An 18,239-nucleotide genomic window follows, 5' to 3' on the forward strand; every position below is an offset into this window, starting at 1 on the left:
AAGGGGTAGAGAAAAAGGGGAGAGCCTGGGTGGAGACCGGTTATGGGCACCTGGCAGGTTTGGAGGCGGGGGCATCAGTGGAGGTGGGAAGCGATGGGCCACACCAGGCTAGGGGGGGACTCTCGCGCTGCAACTCCCAGTGGAAGGAGAGTGGGGGAAAGGAGTCAGGGCAAAGCACTGTCCAGTTGTCCCGGGGTTCCCAGAGCTGCGGGGTGGACGAGGGTGGGGCGAGGGACGAAGCCGTCCGTGCTGCCCGCGGCCGGGCCCGGGCGGGGTGGTGCACGGCTGAGGACGGGCTCAGCTCTGCACGATGCATGGGGAGAATTAGGGGCCACTGTTACCTCTGCAGTCACCGCCGCCCAGCCCGAGCCCCAGGCCGCCCAGGATGGTCTCGGACTGGCCGTCGCTGTACATGAAGGCCGTGTCCAGTTCGGTGTGGCCGCGCTCCAGAAAGGCGCGCACGGCCGCGGCGCTGGCGGGCGCGTCCATGCGGCGCCCCATCTCCATGGTGCCCAGCACCGTGGCGACCCGCGGTGGCGGTGGCCGGGACATGGCCAGCGCGCGGGCCTCGGGCGGCGGGGAACTAAGCGCGCAGTGCACGGCGGCGCGGGAGACTACGCGAGACGCGGCGCTCAGCATAGCAGCGGCGCCTGCGCGTTGGGAGCCGGAGGGCCCCGCCCACGCCGGGGCGGAGCGCGGAGGTGGTTGGGGGCGGGGACACCAGGCGCGGCCCCAGGGGCGCCTCCAGGCCGGGTCCGCCCCGCAAGCGGCGTGGGGGCGGGGCCTGCGGTTCCCGGGGCCGGGCGGCGGCGCGCGGTCAGCTGACCCGGCGGGCCCTGACCCAGAAGCTGGGCCCTGGCGGCGGATCTGGACGTGGTGAGCCGGCCCGGGGGACAGGTGTCAAACTCCACGGTTGGGGGTCGGGGCTCCTGGGCTTCCCTGCCACGTCCTTCCAGCCCTCTCCTCCGGCCGCTGGACTGTCCGGGCTCCTGCGCCCTCCTTGTGGCGCGACATCCTGGGGCGAGGCTCCGGGCCGGGACTGGGTGGCTCTTGGGAATCCGCAGCCCCGTGGCCCCCCACCTCAAGGGCGACCAGCGCGGCCTCTCGAGCTGGCCTGGCCAGGAGCTGGGGGCCGGGTCCCCTTTCACCTCCTGTCCCGGCCGACCGGCCCCTTGGCATCTGATGGCTGCTTCGTTTTTCCCGGGCCGGCCGGGCGAGGGGCCCTCGCGGCGCTGGCCCCAGCAGCTGTCCTATCATTATCCCTCCAAACAGGCGGCCCGCGCCGGTCTGAGTCACCAGGAGGGAGCTGTGGCCGAGGACGCCGAGGCCTGGAGTGGGTGGTAGCCCCGAGCCGGGACGCTTCTCCCCCCACATTCTCCCCAGGTCTGCAGGGACGAGTACCCACACTGCCTCCTCCCACGCCGTGCTTAGGGTAGGTTTCCAAACGTGTGCATGGAGAGTCTGAGTCTGAAAGTGTGAGAGGTCCTGGGCCAGGGTCACAGGTCATGTCTCATCAAGGCTTACTGAAGGCACCTGTGTGCCTGGACGCTGGAGGGGCTACAGCGAGAACAAATAATAGTCATTTTGGGCTGTTGGTGTTGAGTGCCTGTGCCAGGCACCCTTGTAATCGCTTGGCCTGGATTGTCTCATTTAACTCTGCAGTCAGCCTAGGTGGTGGGTATTGCATTATTCCCCTACTTTTCAGATGAGCACTACAAAGCTAAATCACTTGAGTTCCAGACTGGTAGGCATCGAGCAGGTCTGTTCCGGAGTGCTTTTCTCCTCAACCCTGGACTGTTCGAGCTCACAGCTATCCCCTCTTCCTTCCTTTCTCCTTTCCTTCCTCTTCTGTCTCTTTATCCCCTTTCTCCTTTCCTCGCCCCTATTTCCTGTCTTCTTCACTCTGTCCTTCTCTCTGCCTCTCTCTCTCTCTCTCTCTCTCTCTCTCTCTCTCTCTCTCTCTCAACATTTGCTGAACCTCTAGGTGTGTTTAGACCTGGAGAATAAGAAATGCACAACCCAGAGTCGGGAGAGCGTGTTTCAAGGACACTGGTCGCAGAGGACGGTGGTAGCGTTCTTCAGGTGTGTGGAGGAGGGGAGAGGGGAAGGTGGCAGGCCTTATCCAGCCAGCTCTCACGGGACATCTTTGAAAGGGCAATTTAGAAGTGAGTCTTCTTATTTCATGACCAGGCCCTTGAAGGGGAGCAGGACACTTCTAGGGGAAGAGCTAGCACGTGCAAAAGCCTGGAGACCTGAAATGACTGAAGACGTGGGTCAGGAGGCAGGAGATAAGGTTGGGAGGGCAGTTCTTGGAGTAACTTGAGGCCTAGCCTCAGATAATTTGGACTTGATTCTGCAGACAAAGGTGGAACATGATCAGCTGTGATCATGTGCCTAAAGCATCCCTGACTCAGCTTGGGATCAGGGAGAAGAGTTTGGGTGTGGCAGGAGATGCCATCTCCAACCCAGCCTTTCTCAAAGTGCACCAGATGGAGCAGAATCGCTGGAGGACTTCTTAAACCCAGAATCTCTAAGCCGCAGCCCAGGTGCACTGATTCCAGATTTTGAACATGCACCCTCCAAGGGTGATTCCAGGGTACCCCTTCTGGGGTCCTTGCCATCCTTACAGATGAGGTCAAGCTCCATTGCAACCTTGGACATCCATTTGCTCAGTGCTGTATGAACAGGAAGTGGGCCCATGCCTGGCTTCTAGGTGACAGGAACTACGCAGGATGGCCCTCAGAGCAAGGCCCTTCTGTTCGGGGATCAGGTGTGTCTCAAAGTGTCCTGAGTTGCAGATTGCATATGGGTCCTGTCCGAGGTTAGGGGGCCACCCACCCAGTATCCTGGATCCATAAACCAAGGTACCTTCCTCAAGACAATTCCCCAACACACACATATTGAGATGTGTCCATTTCATTTCCTCCCTAACCTGGGGAAAGGGAAGTGAGAGACAGGCTGCAGGCTCCGTAAACCAAGGTACCTTCCTCGAGACAACCCCCCAACACACACGTACTGAGATGCGTCCATTTCATTTCCTCCCTAACCTGGGGAAAGGGGGAAGTGAGAGCCCCCAAGGTGGTTGAGATGCTGGACTCTCATCCTGAAAACAGTCGCTGCCGTGTGTCATCAGGCACAGGGGCTGAGAGCTTTATGTGCATTTAGTCAGGACAGCTGCCCCAAGGAGTGAGTGTCATTAGCCCCCTTTTATAGACAGGCTCAGGCCGGTTAACTCACTTCCAAGGCCGCTCAGCCTCACCTGTCAAATGAGCACAGTATACCCGACCTTGCCGGGGAGTGGTGGGGATGGCAGTGGATGAGCTGCAGCCTTGTCTTCAGATTCTGCTAGGGGGTGTGGGGTTGCAGCCCAGTTGGGAGTGGTGGCTGAGAACATGAGGACTTGATTTGAAATGCCTTTGGCATTGCAAACGTGTAGTTCTTACCTGGACTATATGGTTTTTTTGTTTGTGTTTTGTTTTGTTTTTGAGACAGAGTCTCGCTCTGTCAGCCAGGCTGGAGTGCAATGGTGCGATCTTGGCTCACTGCAACCTCTGCCTCCTGAGTTCAAGTGATTCTACTGCCCCAGCCTCCCGGGTAGCTGGGATTACAGGCACGCACCACCACGCGCAGCTAATTTTTGTATTTTTGATAGAGATGGGGTTTCACCATGTTGGCCAGGTTGTTTTCCAGCTCCTGAGCTCGAGTGATCCAACTGCCTCAGCCTCCCAAACTGCTGGAATTACAGGTGTGAGCCACTGCGCCCGGCCACACCTGGACTCTATGCTAATTTGGAGTGGCCTTTCAGGGGCTGGAGACGGGGCATCAGGTGAAGGCTTCTAACATCAGCTGTGCTGATGGTCCCCCAGGTGGGCCACGAACACACAACGAAGAGGCTTTCAGCCTCCCTGCCTGTGCCAGGCCCTGGAGGTAGTCCAGTGACCCGGGGCGCCCTTACCTTCAGGTCTAGGGCCTCTGCCCATAGCGAGTCACATTAGGGCTGAGGGTCTGCGGCTTCCTGAGAGGAGGTGCTGACTCACTTCCTTTCCCTCCTGGTGCTCCCTGGTCCCTGTCCTCAGCAGTTCCGTGGGGCCAGCCAGGGACTAGCTGGGGAGTCCAGGCCTCCTGACACAAGTGGGAATGAAGGCAGCTAGAGACAGCCGCCGCCTGCGTGAGGAAATCCCCTCTGAGCACAGGGAGAAGAGGGGAAGCCCACGTTGTGGCTGTGCCGTCCTGCCAGACCACAGAGGCTTCTCTCTCTCTCTCTTTCTCTCTCTCTCTCTCTCTCTCTGCATCTGCTTGCTAGGCAGCCACAAAAGGCTTCTGCTTCGGTGGTGACAGATGCACCTGAGGCGGGCGGTGTGGCAGGTGGCCATGAGCAGGGGTGTCGGTCTGAGTCTTGGGTTTGACTCTGTAGCTTCCTGGCTGGGTGGCCTTGGCACATCACTTCCGCACTCTGGCTCAGGCTCCTTGTGGATATCAGTGGTCCCCACTTCATAGTTGCTGTGAAGATGAAACATGAATGCATGCAGGAGGCTTGGCTTGCTGGTCCGAGCTGTGGTGACGATCGCTGATAGAGATGGCCCAGCCGAGCCTCACTTTCCCTCCCTCCTCTAAGGTGTCACGCAGGCAATGACTGCCCTACGCACTGTCCAGGATGCCCGGGTACCGGGAGAGGCCTGCCCTGCCCACCTCTGTGATCAGCCATATTCTGGCTTTGTCAGTGTGACAGTGAGGAGGTGGCTGTGGACTCCCTGCTGGTAGGCGTCCGCCACGCTCTGTGAGCTCCTGGGAGAATACAGGCTGCAGTGTCCCAGACTTGAGTCCTTGTCACTCAGGCAAACCCGGGGATCCCTTGCTCCTCTTCTCCACTTGCCTCATCTGTGTGGGGCAACCTGCTTTATGGTTTGTGTGTGTGTGTGTGTGTGTGTGTTTTTCTTTTAAGACAGAGTCTGGCTCTGTCGCCCAGGCTGGAGTGCAGTGGCACGATCATGGCTTGCTGTGCACCCTCCACCTCCTGGGCTCAAGCGATTCCTCCACCTTAGCCTCCTGAGTAGCTAGCTGGGACTACAAGCGTGTGCCTCCACACCTGGCTAATTTTTGAATATTGTTGTAGAGACAGCGTTGCCCAGGCTGTTCTCGAACTCCTGGGCTGAAGTGATCTTTCCCGCCTCAGCCTCCTAGAGTGCTGGTGCAGTGCGTAGCCCTTATCTTTTGTTATTGTTGTTTCGACACAGGGTCTTGCTCTGTCATCCAGGTTGGAGTACATTGGTGAGATCGTGGCTCTCTATAGCGTCTACCTCCTAGGCTCAAGTGATCTCCCACCTCAGCCTCATGAGTAGCTAGGACCTGAGGCGCACACCACCTTGTTTGGCTAATTTTTGTATTTTTTTTTTTTTTTTTTTTTTTTTTTTTTTAGAGATAGGGTCTTGTTATGTTGCCCAGACCGCCAGGCTGGTCTCCGTCTCCTGGGCTCAAGCTGTCCTCCCGCCTTGGTCTCCCAAAGTGTGGGGATTACAGGCATGAGCCATCGCTCCTGGCTGCAACCTGCTGTAAATTAGATGAACTGGATGGGCCTGGCCTCAGCAGATCCTTACAGAGTAATTTACGATAATAACAATAAATTAGGACCAACCTAAGCATTCAAGAGTCATAGGAAAAGATAACATGGAGGGCTCCGTTCATCACACTGTGTATGAACTCATTGAACCCACACAACATCCGTATGTGGGAGGAGCGCTGTGAGGACCCCGGTTACAGATGAGAGGGCTCAGGCACAGAAACGCTGAGTCTTTGCCCAAAGTCCAGCATGAATGCGTGGTGAAGCAGGGGTTTGAACACGCCCGTCCCTTCGGCAGATCCAGCGCACTGCCTGCATGCGGCTGTAGCTGGCATGTGTTTGCTGTGATCTGTGTACCTGGGGGCTGATCGGGTCCTGGTGGGTGAGGATTATGTCTTTGCCCTTCTCTGGTTCCGGGCGAGGCACCCGGTGAAAAGGCTGGGATGAGCTTCGTTTGGGATGACCATGAATAGGACCTGGACCTCCCAGTGCTGAAAGCCTCCTCACTTCCTCCCTGTAGAACCCTTGCCGGCCTCGGAACACCAGCACCCTCCCTCCCGTGCAGACCCGCCTGGCCGGGCGCCCCTCCTCCACAGCCATGGTCTGGAAGAAACTGGGCTCCCGCAACTTCTCCAGCTGCCCTAATGGCTCCATCCAGTGGATATGGGATGTGCTGGGTGAATGTGCCCAGGACGGCTGGGATGAGGCCAGTGTGGGCCTGGGCTTGATCTCCATTCTCTGCTTTGCTGCGTCTACCTTCCCGTGAGTAGTGTCTGGGTGGCAGGACCAGGGCAGGGCTGTGGGGTTGGGGCAGTGGCTCCAGCTACTGCTCAGAGAGGGCGTGCCTGGTGGGCCACAGGCCTCTCCAGACTGGAGGCTGGGTGTGCTCCCTTGATTTCCTACCCACCCAGGAGGGACCTGCACTGGTCCCTCCCACAGGCCAGACCTTGTGCTGGGCGATGCTGATGCAGAGATCATCACCTTTGCAACAGTTTATTGAGCGCCCGCCACATACCTGGCTTGCTTCTAAGCACTTGCCGTATTTCCACCTCATTTAATCCTCACAACAACCTTGTGAAATAGGGGCAGTTACCATCCATCTATTTTACAGACGAGGGATCCAAAACCCAGAGAAGTTAAGCAATTTGCTTTAGGTGGCACAGCTGGTCAGAGATGGGGCGGGAGAGTGGGAGGGCTGGAACGCATCAAACACAGCCTCTGTCCTCCAGGCTTTGATGGTCAGGTGGTGGAGATAGCAGCAGTGAACACAACATTGCGTGGCTGCTGCTGTGATTGGGGAGCGAGGACACAATGCACAGGGGTCAAGAGCATCCTGACCTGGGCGTGTCACCTCACTGCTCTGAGCCTCAGTTTCCTTGCTTGTGTCATGGAAATATTGTTACCTGAGACAACTGCTATGAAGATGGCATGTGGGTGTGTAGGGAGAGCTGGCCACTCAGGATCTTCACACAATGTTTGCACAAGCCTGAAAGCTGTCAGTGGTGACACTGCTATTATTACGTGAAGCACAGAAAAGGGACACCCACCCCGATCTGCAGAGGTGGAAGAAGATTACAGTCAGGAAGGACCTGGAGGCCAGGCACAGTGGCTCACGCCTGTAATCCTAGCACTTTGGGAGGCTGAGGCAGGAGGATCACTTGAGGTCGGAAGTTCAAGACCAGCCTGGCCAACATAGTGAGACCCTATCTCTACCAAAAAAATTAAATTAAAATTAAAAAAAAAGAAGGGAGCTGGAGGTGTTGGCATCTAGGCTAAAAGCCGAGGATAGGACAGCATTGAGGGGTGAGAGCCAGGGGCTGGGTGTGGAAGAGCAGTTCAGGCAGAGGAAGCAACAGATGTACAGAGAAGGGGCGGCTGCGTTTATATGGCAGACAGAGTGTGTGGGGGTCAGGGCAGGGAGAGGTGAGGTCACAGGAGTCATCATAGGCCCTATGGCCTAAGGGGCATGCTGTGCTGTTAAGAAATGTGCTCTTGGCCGGGCGCGGTGGCTCAAGCCTGTAATCCCAGCACTTTGGGAGGCCGAGATGGGCGGATCACGAGGTCAGGAGATCGAGACCATCCTGGCGAACACCGTGAAACCCCATCTCTACTAAAAAATACAAAAAACTAGCCGGGCGAGGTGGCTGGCGCCTGTAGTCCCAGCTACTGGGGAGGCTGAGGCAGGAGAATGGCGTAAACCTGGGAGGCGGAGCTTGCAGTGAGCTGAGATCCGGCCACTGCACTCCAGCCCGGGCTACAGAGCGAGACTCCGTCTCAAAAAAAAAAAAAAAAAAAAGAAATGTGCTCTTTATCCTGAGGGATAAAGACAAGGGTTTGATCAGGGGCTTGACATTGTTTTCACAGCTTTATTGGGAGATAATTCACATTTCATGCAATTAACCCATTCAATGTACAAGTTATTTTAGTATAGCCACAGAGTTGTGTAACTGGCACCACAACTAATTTTAGGACATTTTCGTTAGCCGGAATGGAGAGCCATGCCCATCAGCAGTCATTCTTCATTCCTCCCGGACCCTCTCAGTCCCTGCCAGTCACTACTCTACTTTCTGTCTCTGTCGATTTGCCTCTTCTGGACATTTCATGGTTCCTATAAATGGAATCACACAAGACCTTTTGTGATTGGCTTCTTTCACTTAACATAATGTCTTCAAGATTCATCCGTGTCATAGAATGTATCAAAGCAGTACTTCAGTCCTTTTTGTGGCGGATACTGTTTTACTCTGTGTATGCCACATTTTCTTACCCATTGGACATTGGGTTGTTTCTACTTTGTAGCTATTACGATTAATGTTGCTATGCACATTCATGTATTTTGTTTTGTTTTGTTTTGAGACAGAGTCTCCCTCTGTCTCCCAGGCTGGAGTGCAGTGGCCATATCTCAGCTCACTGCAAGCTCCGCCTCCCAGGTTTACGCCATTCTCCTGCCTCAGCCTCCCGAGTAGCTGGGACTACAGGCGCCCGCCACCACGCCCGGCCAGTTTTTTGTATTTTTTTAGTAGAGACGAGGTTTCACCATGTTAGCCAGGATGGTCTCGATCTCCTGACCTTGTGATCCGCCCGTCTCGGCCTCCCCATGATTTTTTTTTTTGTCGGGTGCAGTGGCTCACGCCTATAATCCTAGCACTTTGGGAGGCCGAGGCGGGCAGATTGCCTGAGGTCAGGAGTTCAAGACCAGCCTGGCCAAGATGGTGAAACCCCCATCTCTACTAAAAATACAAAATTAGCCGGATGTGGTGGCGCATGCCTGTGGTCCCAGCTACTCGGGAGGCTGAGGCGGGGGAATTGCTTGAGCCCACCAGGCGGAGGCTGCAATGAGCCAAGATCACGCTACTGTGAAAAAATTGAATTTTTTTTTTTTTTTGGTAGAGACAAGGTCTCACTGTGTTGTCCAGGCTGGTCTCAAACTCCTAGCTTTAAGCTATCCTCCTGTCTCGGCCTCCAAAGTGTTGGGGTTAAAGGCATGAGCCATCGTGCCCAGCATCTCTTGTTCTAAGAGTTTTATAGATGTAACTCTTACATTTAGGTGTTTGATCCATTTTGTGTTGTATTTTGTAAATGATGTGAAGTAGGAGTTCAGTCTCTCTCTTTTTTTTTTTTTTTTTTTGAGACAGAGTCTTGCTCTGTTGTTCAGGCTGGAGTGCAGTGGTGCAGTCTCGGCTCACTGCAACCTCCGCCTCTTGGGCTCAAGTGGTTCTCCTACCTCAGCCTCCTGAGTAGCTGAGATTACAAGCATGTGCCACCATGCCTGGCAAATTATTGCATTTTTAGTAGATGGTTTCACCATGTTGGCTAGGCTGGTCTCGAACTCCTGACTAGTGGTCTACCTGCCTCATCCTCCAAGAGTGCTGGGATTACAGGCATGAGCCACCGCACATGTGGATATCCGGTTGTCCCAGTGCCAGGTATTGAAAAGACTGTCCTTCCCCATTGATTTCTCCGGGCACCCTCTCAGAGGCTTGACATTTTTACTGAGTTACCTTGTTCCAGGTGCCATGTTGGATGTGGGACAGGTAAGCCAAACAGACATTGTCCTTGCCTTTGGAGAGCTTCCATTCTGGTACCCTTGAAAAGATAATCTGTGAGTGATGGGGAGGAAGGAGCAGAGTGACAGAGAGAGAGTGGAGGCAGGGAGGCTGCCTTGGAGGCTGTGGAAGCCTTCAGAAAGCATCAATGGCGAGGGGATTGGAGAGGCCCTTACCAGGCAGTCTGGACAGGTGTAGGTGACTGATGGGGCCAAGGGTGGGAGGCTCCCTGTCCAGGGGTGAGAGCTTCCTCAGGACTCTCCGAGGAGCTGGCTGAGGCTCCCCCTTTCTGCCTGGGCTGGTTGATTAACCAGGGAGGGGATTGGAGGCCTGGGAGAGAGCCCTAAGTGATGGAGGGAGGGTGGCTGCGCCCTTGGTCTTCCCTAGGACTCCATCTCTCCTGAGTGGGACAGAATCACTTTGCTGCAATTGATGAAGGCAAGTTGAGTCATAGCATCTTAGGAGGAGCTTTACTGTAAGGGCCATGGGATAAACCTTGGTTCAGGGCCTTCTCAGTGCTGGGCCTATGCTCGTCACTCCCCCTGTCCTCAGGAAATTTGAGTGAATCTGGGAGGGACGGGGATGTCAAGTGTTACAAAGGAGGAAGGAGAAGATGCCAGTGGAGCTCGTGTCAGGGGAGGCCCAGAGGAGGAACCGACATTTCCTGAGATGGGAAAGGTGACTCCGAGGCCTCTGGGCCTGAGGAGGGGTGGGCGGGACATATGAGACCAGAGCTGGGAGGAAAACAGGCATCCTGGGGCGACGAGCCTGGGGCCTTGCAAGGGCCCCCTCTCAGAATGGGGGTCCTTGTCGAAGAGCACTGGAAGACTCTGACAGTTTTTGGTGACACTGGGATTTTAGTTTTTTTTTTTTGTTTTTTTTTTTTTTGACGCAGAGTCTTGCTCTGTGCCCCAGGCTGGAGTGCAGTGGCGCGATCTCGGCTCACTGCAAGCTCTGCTCCCCCGGGTTCACGCCATTCTCCTGCCTCAGCCTCCCGAGTAGCTGGGACTACAGGCGCCCGCCACCTCGCCCGGCTAATTTTCTTGTATTTTTAGTAGAGACGGGGTTTCACCGTGTTAGCCAGGATGGTCTCGATCTCCTGACCTTCATGATCCGCCCGTCTCGGCCTCCCAAAGTGCTGGGATTACAGGCTTGAGCCACCGCGCCCGGCTGATTTTAGTTTTTTTATTTGTTATTAAAGACAATTTTTTTTTCTGAGACAAGGTCTCACTTCCAGGCTGAGGTGCAGTGGTGCAGTCCTAGCTCACTGCAGCCTCAACCTCTTGGGCTCAAGTGATCCTCCCACCTCAGCCTCCTGAGTAGCTGGGACCACAGGTCCCCACTCCACACTTGGCTAATTTTTTTTTTTTTTTTTTTTGGTAGAGGCGGGGTCTTGCTGTGTTGCCCAGGCTGGTCTGGAACTTCTAGGCTCAAGTGATTCTCTTTCCTCAGCCTCCTGAAGTGCTGGGATTACAGGTGTGAGCTACCACGCCCAGCCTCCAAAGTGTTGGGATTATAGGCATGAGCCACTGCTCCTGGCTGAGATGGGGGTTTTAGAAAGATTTCTGAAAGGGAGGATTCATCTGAAAGGAGGGAGGCTTGTTAGGAGGCTGAGGGAGGCGGATGGAAGGATTGGCTGTGGGAAGAACCCAGCCAATGCCCGTTTCTTAGTTTCTGGCTTGGATCATGGATGGGATGAGCTGCCATTTAGTTAGTTTCTTTGTTTCTTTTTATTTTCTTTTTTGAGACAGGGTCTTACTGTGTTGCCCAGGCTGAAGGGCAGTAGTGTGATCTCAGCTTACTGCAACCTCCACCTCCTGGGTTCAAGCAATTCTCATCCCTTAGCTTCCTGAATAGCTGGGATTACAGGTGTGCACCACCATGCCTGGCTGATTTTTTTATTTTTGGTAGAGATTCACCAAGTTGGCCGGGCTGGTCTCAAACTTCTGTCCTCAAGTGATTCACCTGCCTCGACCTCCCAAAGTGTTGGGATTGCAGGTGTGAGCCACCATGTCTGGCCACCATTTAGTTTCTTTCTGTCTGTCTATTTTCCTTCATCCATGCAGGTGGTTAAAAAGAAACTGGAACAGTAAATGGCAGTATGTATAATGGTTAAGAGCAAGACCGGAGGCTCAGGTAGGGGTTGAATCCGAGCCGTATGGCACAGCTTCCTCCAGGCCCAGTGAGGAGGTCATCGTGGTAGACTGGACAGCACAGGTGTCTTGAGGACAGAATGAGTCAACACACATACAGAGGGCTCAGAACTGCCCTGGGCCTCAGTGCCACCACCAGCTTTGGCTTCAAACCCGCACCTGACCAGAAGTCCTAAGAGGGTCCCAGCACTGGGGACCTTTGGGAAAACAGCCAGGGGACCAAAAGCCTACCATCTTGATAGTGGAGCCCCAGGCACCTCAGCCCCGCCCTTCTCTGTTGCCCTCTAAAGAGAACCAGGCCGGGGTTCTGCCTGTCTTGCCTGCAGCTGCTCCTGGAGACCCAGCGTGCCCAGGCCTTCGGTCCCTGTGTCCCTTCCCCAGCACCGTTCTTGTTGCGGTGCCCCTCCCTGCATCCATAGGAGAAAGGATCCAGGGTTCTATGCAGCGGTTCTCAGGGCCCAACACAAAACTTCAGGACCCTACATAAGCCCCAGATCCCCACTGGAGACCCCAGGGTGTGGTGGAGGAGAATCTGAGTAAGGCTGGGGCTTTCCCTGGAGAGAGGCATAGCCGTAGAGCCCTCGGCTTAGAAGGGATTCCCCGGGAGACTCCTCCAAAGAGCCGAGAAGGCTCCTGAGGATCCTGCCCATGGGGAAGGTGGGCCCCCAGGCCATCTCCTCTCCATTACCGCCTCACTCCCCCGTGGTCATCTCTGGGCGGTGTCCCCTGTAAGGCGGCATTCCCTGTAAGGTGGCCCGAACACGCGTCCCCTCCTCTTCCTCTTCCACAGCCAGTTCATCAAAGCCTACAAGACGGGCAACATGGACCAGGCACTGTCCCTGTGGTTCCTCCTGGGCTGGATCGGCGGAGACTCCTGCAACCTCATCGGCTCCTTCCTTGCTGACCAGCTGCCCCTGCAGGTGGGCCGGTACCCGGGCAGGGTGGCGCTGACCCTAACCCTGCCTCACCCTGCAGGGTTGCCTGAGGAGATGCCAGGCTCTTTGGCCCGCCTGGTCTCCAGAACCCTGACCCGTCGTTGCATCTTGTGAGGGCCCATCCTTCTGTCTGCCGAACTGTGGCTGTGGACAGGCCACTGCTCTTCTCTGGGCCCCAGTTTTCCCATCTGCAGTATGAGCGTGTCTGACAGGGTTTCCGCTCTTCCACCTCCAGGGTGCTGGAATGCTGGCGAAGCTTCCAGAGGGTGGGCCCTCGAGGAGGAAAGGCGTTTTTCTGTGGGAGGCCCGGGTGCCATCCCGCTCCTGTGGGCAGGCAGAGCTGGGGCTCCCAATCAGGAAGGCATTGTCTTCCCACGTGGGACCAGAAAGTTCTGACTGCCCCGGCGTCAGGCGAAACCAGAGCCATCTCTTCACCGCGGAGTCCCGCTTTGTCCTGACTGCTGGCACTGACCACCAGCTCATTGGCACTTCCTGGGCTAGATCCTTTCCTGGGTCTTTTGCCCACCTGTTCTGTCATTGCCAGGTGGGAACTGTGAGCTCTTCCTTGCCAGATAAGGAAACAGAAGCTCAGAGAGGCAAAGTGACTCAGTCAGGGTCACCCAGCTGGGATATGACAGAGGGCTGCCGGGGCGTGGTCCCAGATCCTGGCACCGCACCAACCCCCGGGCCCCCTGCGTCTCTTACAGTCCTACACAGCTGTGTATTACGTCATGGCAGACCTGGTGATGCTGACGCTGTACTTTTACTACAAGTTCAGGAAACGCCCCTCTCCCTGTGAGTATGGGGACCGCTCTCCGTCAGATGCTCCACCAGCAGCGGGGGGCTGTGGGCGACGGGGGCGCCTGGAGTGTGGGAGGAAGCGGGTTTCCCATGGCTGGGTGATAACCCGAACCTCGGAAAGGCTTCCCCGGGCCTTATCTAAGAGCCTGAGCCTTAATCGGCCAAGATAGAGACTTGAGGGCAGTGAGCGTATCCTGGCCCAGACCACAGGCCGGTTCCTCTCGCCCAGGGGCCCGTTCAGCAGGCACAGCTCCAGCTCCTCCTCTGTGTCCAGCCCTGGGCTTGGAGCTGGGGAAACGAGGACAAGTCACACAGGCTGCCTCTGCCCCAGCCTTCAGGGGGAGCAGGAGACAAGGTCAGCTTGAGGCCATACGGACATGGGGAGGGACCTGGGAAGGACTGTTTTTCTTCAGCATTTCTGCTTCGTATAACCCCACCTGACCTCCCTGCCCTCAGCGTTTCACCTTTATAACTCTAGGAGAAGGGTACTGTTGTACCCATTCAACAGATGAAGAATTAAAGCTCAGAGAGGTTAGGTCACTTGCCCAAGGTCACACAGCCCCTGAGGGGCAAGGCCAGGACTCAGCCTCCCCCCGCTGCCACTCAGCCGTCTAACCTCAGCTTCCCTCCTGCCTCGTGTGCAGTGTCTGCCCCCATCAACTCCATGCTGCTATTCCTCATGGGGATGGCGTGCGCCACACCGCTGCTGAGCGCTGCTGGGCCCGTGGCTGCCCCGAGGGAAGGCTTCCGGGGACGGGCGCTCCTGTCCGTGGAGCCGGGCAGCAAGGTGAGCCGTGGGTGTGGCGGTAGAAGGGATGGAGGCTAGCTTGTCCCCAGGGCTCTCCCCTGCACAGCCTCGTGGGCGCTAAGTGGGGAGGGGGATCACCTCTGGCTCCTACAAGGTACCAAGTGCCCCCTTCTGCCCCACAGCCCTTCACCCGGCAGGAAATCATCGGCTTCATCATCGGCTCCGTCTCCAGTGTGTTGTACCTGCTCTCCCGGCTGCCTCAGATCCGCACCAACGTGAGCCTCCAGCAGGGGCTGGGTGGGGCCAAGTAGAGGAGAGCCGGCCTGGCCACCCGGGCCCTCTGGGCTAAGGAGTAGCACGGCATAGGAGCCTTGGTTCAGAAAGTCTGGGCTGCTCCCACTGTTGGCTTGGGCAAGTTAATCCAGTCTCTGAGCTTCCATTTCTGCTTCTGGAAAACAGGCGCGATGTGGCCTGCCAGCCAGGCTGCAAGAGACCCATGTGTGTCTTGGAGGAGTAGGAGATGAGGGGAAGGTGAGGGGCTGAGCTTGGAGGCCTGAGGGGAGAGGAGAAGCTGGGGAGTCGGGGAGGGGAGGCTTGCTGGGCAGCTAGAGCCTGTGTGGGGTGGAATGCAGGATGGCATGGGGCCAGCAGGCCTGGCACAGCCACGGTCTCCTGTGGACCCGGGCAGGGGCCTGGGAGGGCTTGTCTGTGGGTGAGAGGAGGCTCTTCTGTGTGTGGGGCCCATGTCAGATACTGGGCACCCAGGGAGAGAGGAGCTCAGGGCAGGTGCACTGTGGTGGGGCAGGTGGACATGTGGACAGTTACAATCCAGAGTGACAGGAGGCCTGTTCGAGATCTCTGACCCAAACTCCTGCCTCAGTTCCTCCGGAAGTCCACCCAGGGGATCTCCTACTCGCTGTTTGCGCTGGTGATGCTGGGGAACACGCTGTATGGGCTGAGCGTGCTGCTCAAAAACCCCGAGGAGGGCCAGAGCGAGGGCAGCTACCTGCTGCACCACCTGCCCTGGCTTGTAGGCAGCCTGGGCGTGCTGCTGCTCGACACCATCGTATCCTTCAGGGCGTGTGGGGCTGGTGGTGGGGGTGTGGGCAAGGGAGCCCCTGCCTGCGCACAACTTCAGCACTCACCCGTCTCTCCCTCCATCCATCCATCCCTCCCTCCATCCATCCATCCCTCCCTTCATCCATCCGTCCCTCCCTTCATCCATCTGTCCCTCCCTCCATCCATCCGTCCCTCCCTCCATCCATCCATCCCTCCCTTCATCCATCCGTCCCTCCCTTCATCCATCTGTCCCTCCCTCCGTCCGTCCGTCCCTCCCTCCGTCCGTCCGTCCGTCCCTACCACCCGTCCGTCCCTCTCTCCCTCCCTCCATCCATCCATCCCTCCCTCCATCCGTCCCTCCCTACATCCATCTCTCCCTCCCTCCATCCATCCATCCCTCCCTTCATCCATCCATCCCTCCCTTCATCCGTCCGTCCCTCCCTTCATCCGTCCGTCCCTCCCTTCATCCGTCCGTCCCTTCATCCGTCCGTCCCTCCCTTCATCCGTCCATCCCTCCCTTCATCCGTCCAGCCATCCCTCTCTCCCTCCCTCCCTCCATCCGTTCACCCAGTTGTGCACACCTGCGTGCTGGGCACCCAGCTGGACCCTGGAGCCATGAGTGAGCAAGAACAGCCATGAGTGCCTTAGAAGCTTACAGTTCGTGGGGGGGAGGGAGGACACAACATTATCATCAAAGAATTAAGTGGCACCAGGTACTGCAGAGAAAAACAAAGCGTCTAGCCAGGGGCTGTCCAGGGGCTGTCCTGGTTAAAGTGGCAGCAAAGGCCCCTGTAAGTCTCATTGAAGCTGTGACCTGACAGAGAAGAAGTTAGTCAGGTGAAGGCAGGAGAGGAATGTTCCAGGCTGTGCGAATGACAGCTGGAGTGTGGAGACACACATGAGTTGGGCAGACAAACCTGGGTTCAAATCCTGGCTCCTCCCCTGCTTCCTACTGTGTGATGCAGGGCACAGGGTCAGCCTCTCTGTGCTGCTGTCTTCACCTCAGTTAACAGCTGCTGTCTCGTCCGGATATTGTGTAAGACGAGGTAGCTGGAAACAGAACCCCGTGATCAATGAGGGCTCAGAACGTGTTTGCTGAATGGCTGGACAGAGCGTTATCTGGGTCTCATTTGGGAGAAAGTAAACATGGCCTTGGTTTTAATATTTGCTAAGTCCCTGCTGGGTGCAGGGAGAAGTGAAAGTGTAGGCTCTTGTGCCCCCAAAATGGCCCAGCCACCTGGCAAGCTCCAGGATGTCACAGGGTGAGAGGAAGAGAAGATCCTGGGCCAGAGTCGAGGGAGAAGTCAGTGCCGGTCTTGGAGACAAATGGAGCTTGGCTAGGGCTTGAGCAGCCGGACAGGCATTCCGAATGGAGGGCACAGCTAAGGTAGAGGCCAGGAGGGTATGGCTGGCCCTTCCCAGCTGCAGCGTGGGGGTAGGAGGGAGGGGAGGGGGAGGCAGCTTCCGGGAGTGGAAGGCCCCCAGGAGTGGAAGGCCCCCAGGGGCGGGTCCAACCCAGTCTGCTCAGCTTGGCCTTAACCGCGGCACCCCCAGATCTCCATCCAGTTCCTGGTGTACAGGCGCAGCGCCGCCGCCTCGGAGCTTGAGCCCCTCCTCCTCCCCAGCTGACCGAGGCCGGCTGAGCGCAGGAGGACGGGGACCACCGGAAGCCACACCAGGCAGGGGGAGGTGTGGGCAGTGATGGTGCTGCAGCTCTGCATCAGTGTGTGGGCGGCCTCTGGATCCCCCATGGACCGAACCGTCCCCTCTGGGAACACACCTTCAGGTAGACCCTGAAGCCTCGAGGCCGGGACTGGAGCGGAGACCCCACCTCTCAGGAGACAGGCTGCCCCTCCTACCACCTACCTCATTCTGCCTACTCACCCCAGGGGCCACAGCTGCAGCCTGCGGGACTCAGGACTGTCCTGTCAACCCCAGACAACCGAGTAAACAGGCCGGGTGTGGTGGCTCACACCTGTCATCCCAGAACTTTGGGAGGCGGAAGCGGGTGGATCACTTGACGTCCGGAGTTCGAGACCAGCCTGGCCAACATGGTGAAACCCCGTCTCTACCAAAAATACAAAAATTAGCCAGGTGTGGTGGCACACACCTGTAGTCCCAGCTTCTTGGGAGGCTGAGGCAGGAGAATTGTTTGAACCCGGGAGACAGAGGTTGCAGTGAGCTGAGATCGTGCCACTGCACTCCAGCCTGGGTGACAGAGTGAGACACCATCTCAAAAAAATAAAAAAGACAACCGAGGAAACGGTACCTCCCCGCGAGACCTGCTTCTGTTGCTCCTTCCCCGAGGTGCTGAGGGATCGGGGCTGCTTTGGGGACCAGTGGTGGATGTGGATGGGGATCCAGGATGAGCCAAGCAGAGGGGAGCACATCTGTCTGTAGCCCTGGCCCAGCCTCCTGGGGCCTCTGGTTTCTTTAGCCTGCTTGTCTGTGCCCTCTTCTGACAGGCTCCACACCTCACTGTGGGGACGCAGCAGGGAGAGAGACTCCCCACGGGGAGCCTGCCCCTCGGCGCGCAGGAAGCAGCAGAGTGGTGACGTTTCTGTCGGATCTGGGTTGTGCGTTGCAGCTCCTCGGTGCCTAGCTTATCTCATCTGTGAAATGGACAGTACTACCACTTCCTGTGTCCCTTCAAGGATTACATAAGATGCTGACATTATGCAGTTTAGCCCCAAACGTGGCGCATAGTAAGGGCTCAATAAAGGTTAGTTTTGAGGACTTTTAGTTGGAGAAGAGGAGCAACCAGATCTCCTTGGAGATCAGGGAGAGCCTCCTGGAGAAGGTGACAGGTCAGAAGGATGAGCGGGAGATATCAAAGGGAAAGATAGGATTGAAGGCAGGAGGAAGAAGTGGCGGGTACAGAAGCAAGGTGGGAGGGTGGAGAGGAAGGCAGGGCTGAGCCCTGAGTGCTTCCTGGACCCCCAA

General features: G+C 56.9%; 3 protein-coding genes across 13 annotated transcripts in view; 2 read left to right on the top strand and 1 right to left on the bottom strand.

Moving 5' to 3' along the window:
• LOC126955430 (aflatoxin B1 aldehyde reductase member 2-like) overlaps positions 1–14,165 on the bottom strand; it is a 47,450-nt gene extending 33,285 nt beyond the window's left edge. Inside the window, exons 1-2 of the mRNA XM_050791998.1 lie at positions 14,139–14,165; positions 342–643 (exon numbers count right to left, since the gene is read on the bottom strand). Coding sequence (XP_050647955.1) covers positions 342–643; positions 14,139–14,155 — 319 coding nt within the window. The 5' untranslated portion in view covers positions 14,156–14,165. The remainder of the gene's footprint in view (positions 1–341; positions 644–14,138) is intronic.
• The window catches only part of MICOS10 (mitochondrial contact site and cristae organizing system subunit 10), a 447,625-nt gene that overhangs the window by 135,269 nt on the left and 294,117 nt on the right, over positions 1–18,239 (top strand). The window contains exon 1 of one of the 9 annotated variants that reach the window (XM_050793775.1): positions 708–711. The exons of 7 other annotated variants lie outside the window; for them this stretch is intronic. The gene's annotated coding sequence lies outside the window, so the exon portion shown is untranslated. Of the gene's footprint in view, positions 1–707; positions 712–1,217; positions 1,222–18,239 lie in introns of those variants that run through there. One more of the 9 variants, XM_050793881.1, reaches the window with a different exon arrangement.
• Positions 714–17,571, top strand: SLC66A1 (solute carrier family 66 member 1). Of its 3 annotated transcripts, XR_007726005.1 has the most exons (11): positions 747–876; positions 1,273–1,432; positions 6,078–6,319; positions 12,544–12,673; positions 13,396–13,483; positions 14,134–14,276; positions 14,420–14,512; positions 14,697–14,768; positions 15,118–15,303; positions 16,851–17,082; positions 17,186–17,571. XR_007726005.1 is itself a non-coding variant. In XM_050792399.1 (10 exons), exons 3-10 carry the CDS (start codon positions 6,156–6,158, stop codon positions 16,923–16,925), a joined length of 951 nt encoding a protein of 316 aa, XP_050648356.1. In that variant the 5' UTR covers positions 714–876; positions 1,273–1,432; positions 6,078–6,155; the 3' UTR covers positions 16,926–17,571. The 3 variants fall into 3 exon arrangements, 2 of the variants coding, with proteins under 2 accessions (XP_050648356.1, XP_050648371.1); XM_050792399.1 differs by having other exon boundaries at positions 714–876; positions 16,851–17,571; XM_050792414.1 differs by lacking the exon at positions 14,697–14,768 and having other exon boundaries at positions 16,851–17,571.

Source organism: Macaca thibetana, chromosome 1 (assembly GCF_024542745.1).
Source record: "Macaca thibetana thibetana isolate TM-01 chromosome 1, ASM2454274v1, whole genome shotgun sequence".
NCBI classification, from domain to species: Eukaryota; Metazoa; Chordata; class Mammalia; order Primates; family Cercopithecidae; genus Macaca; species Macaca thibetana.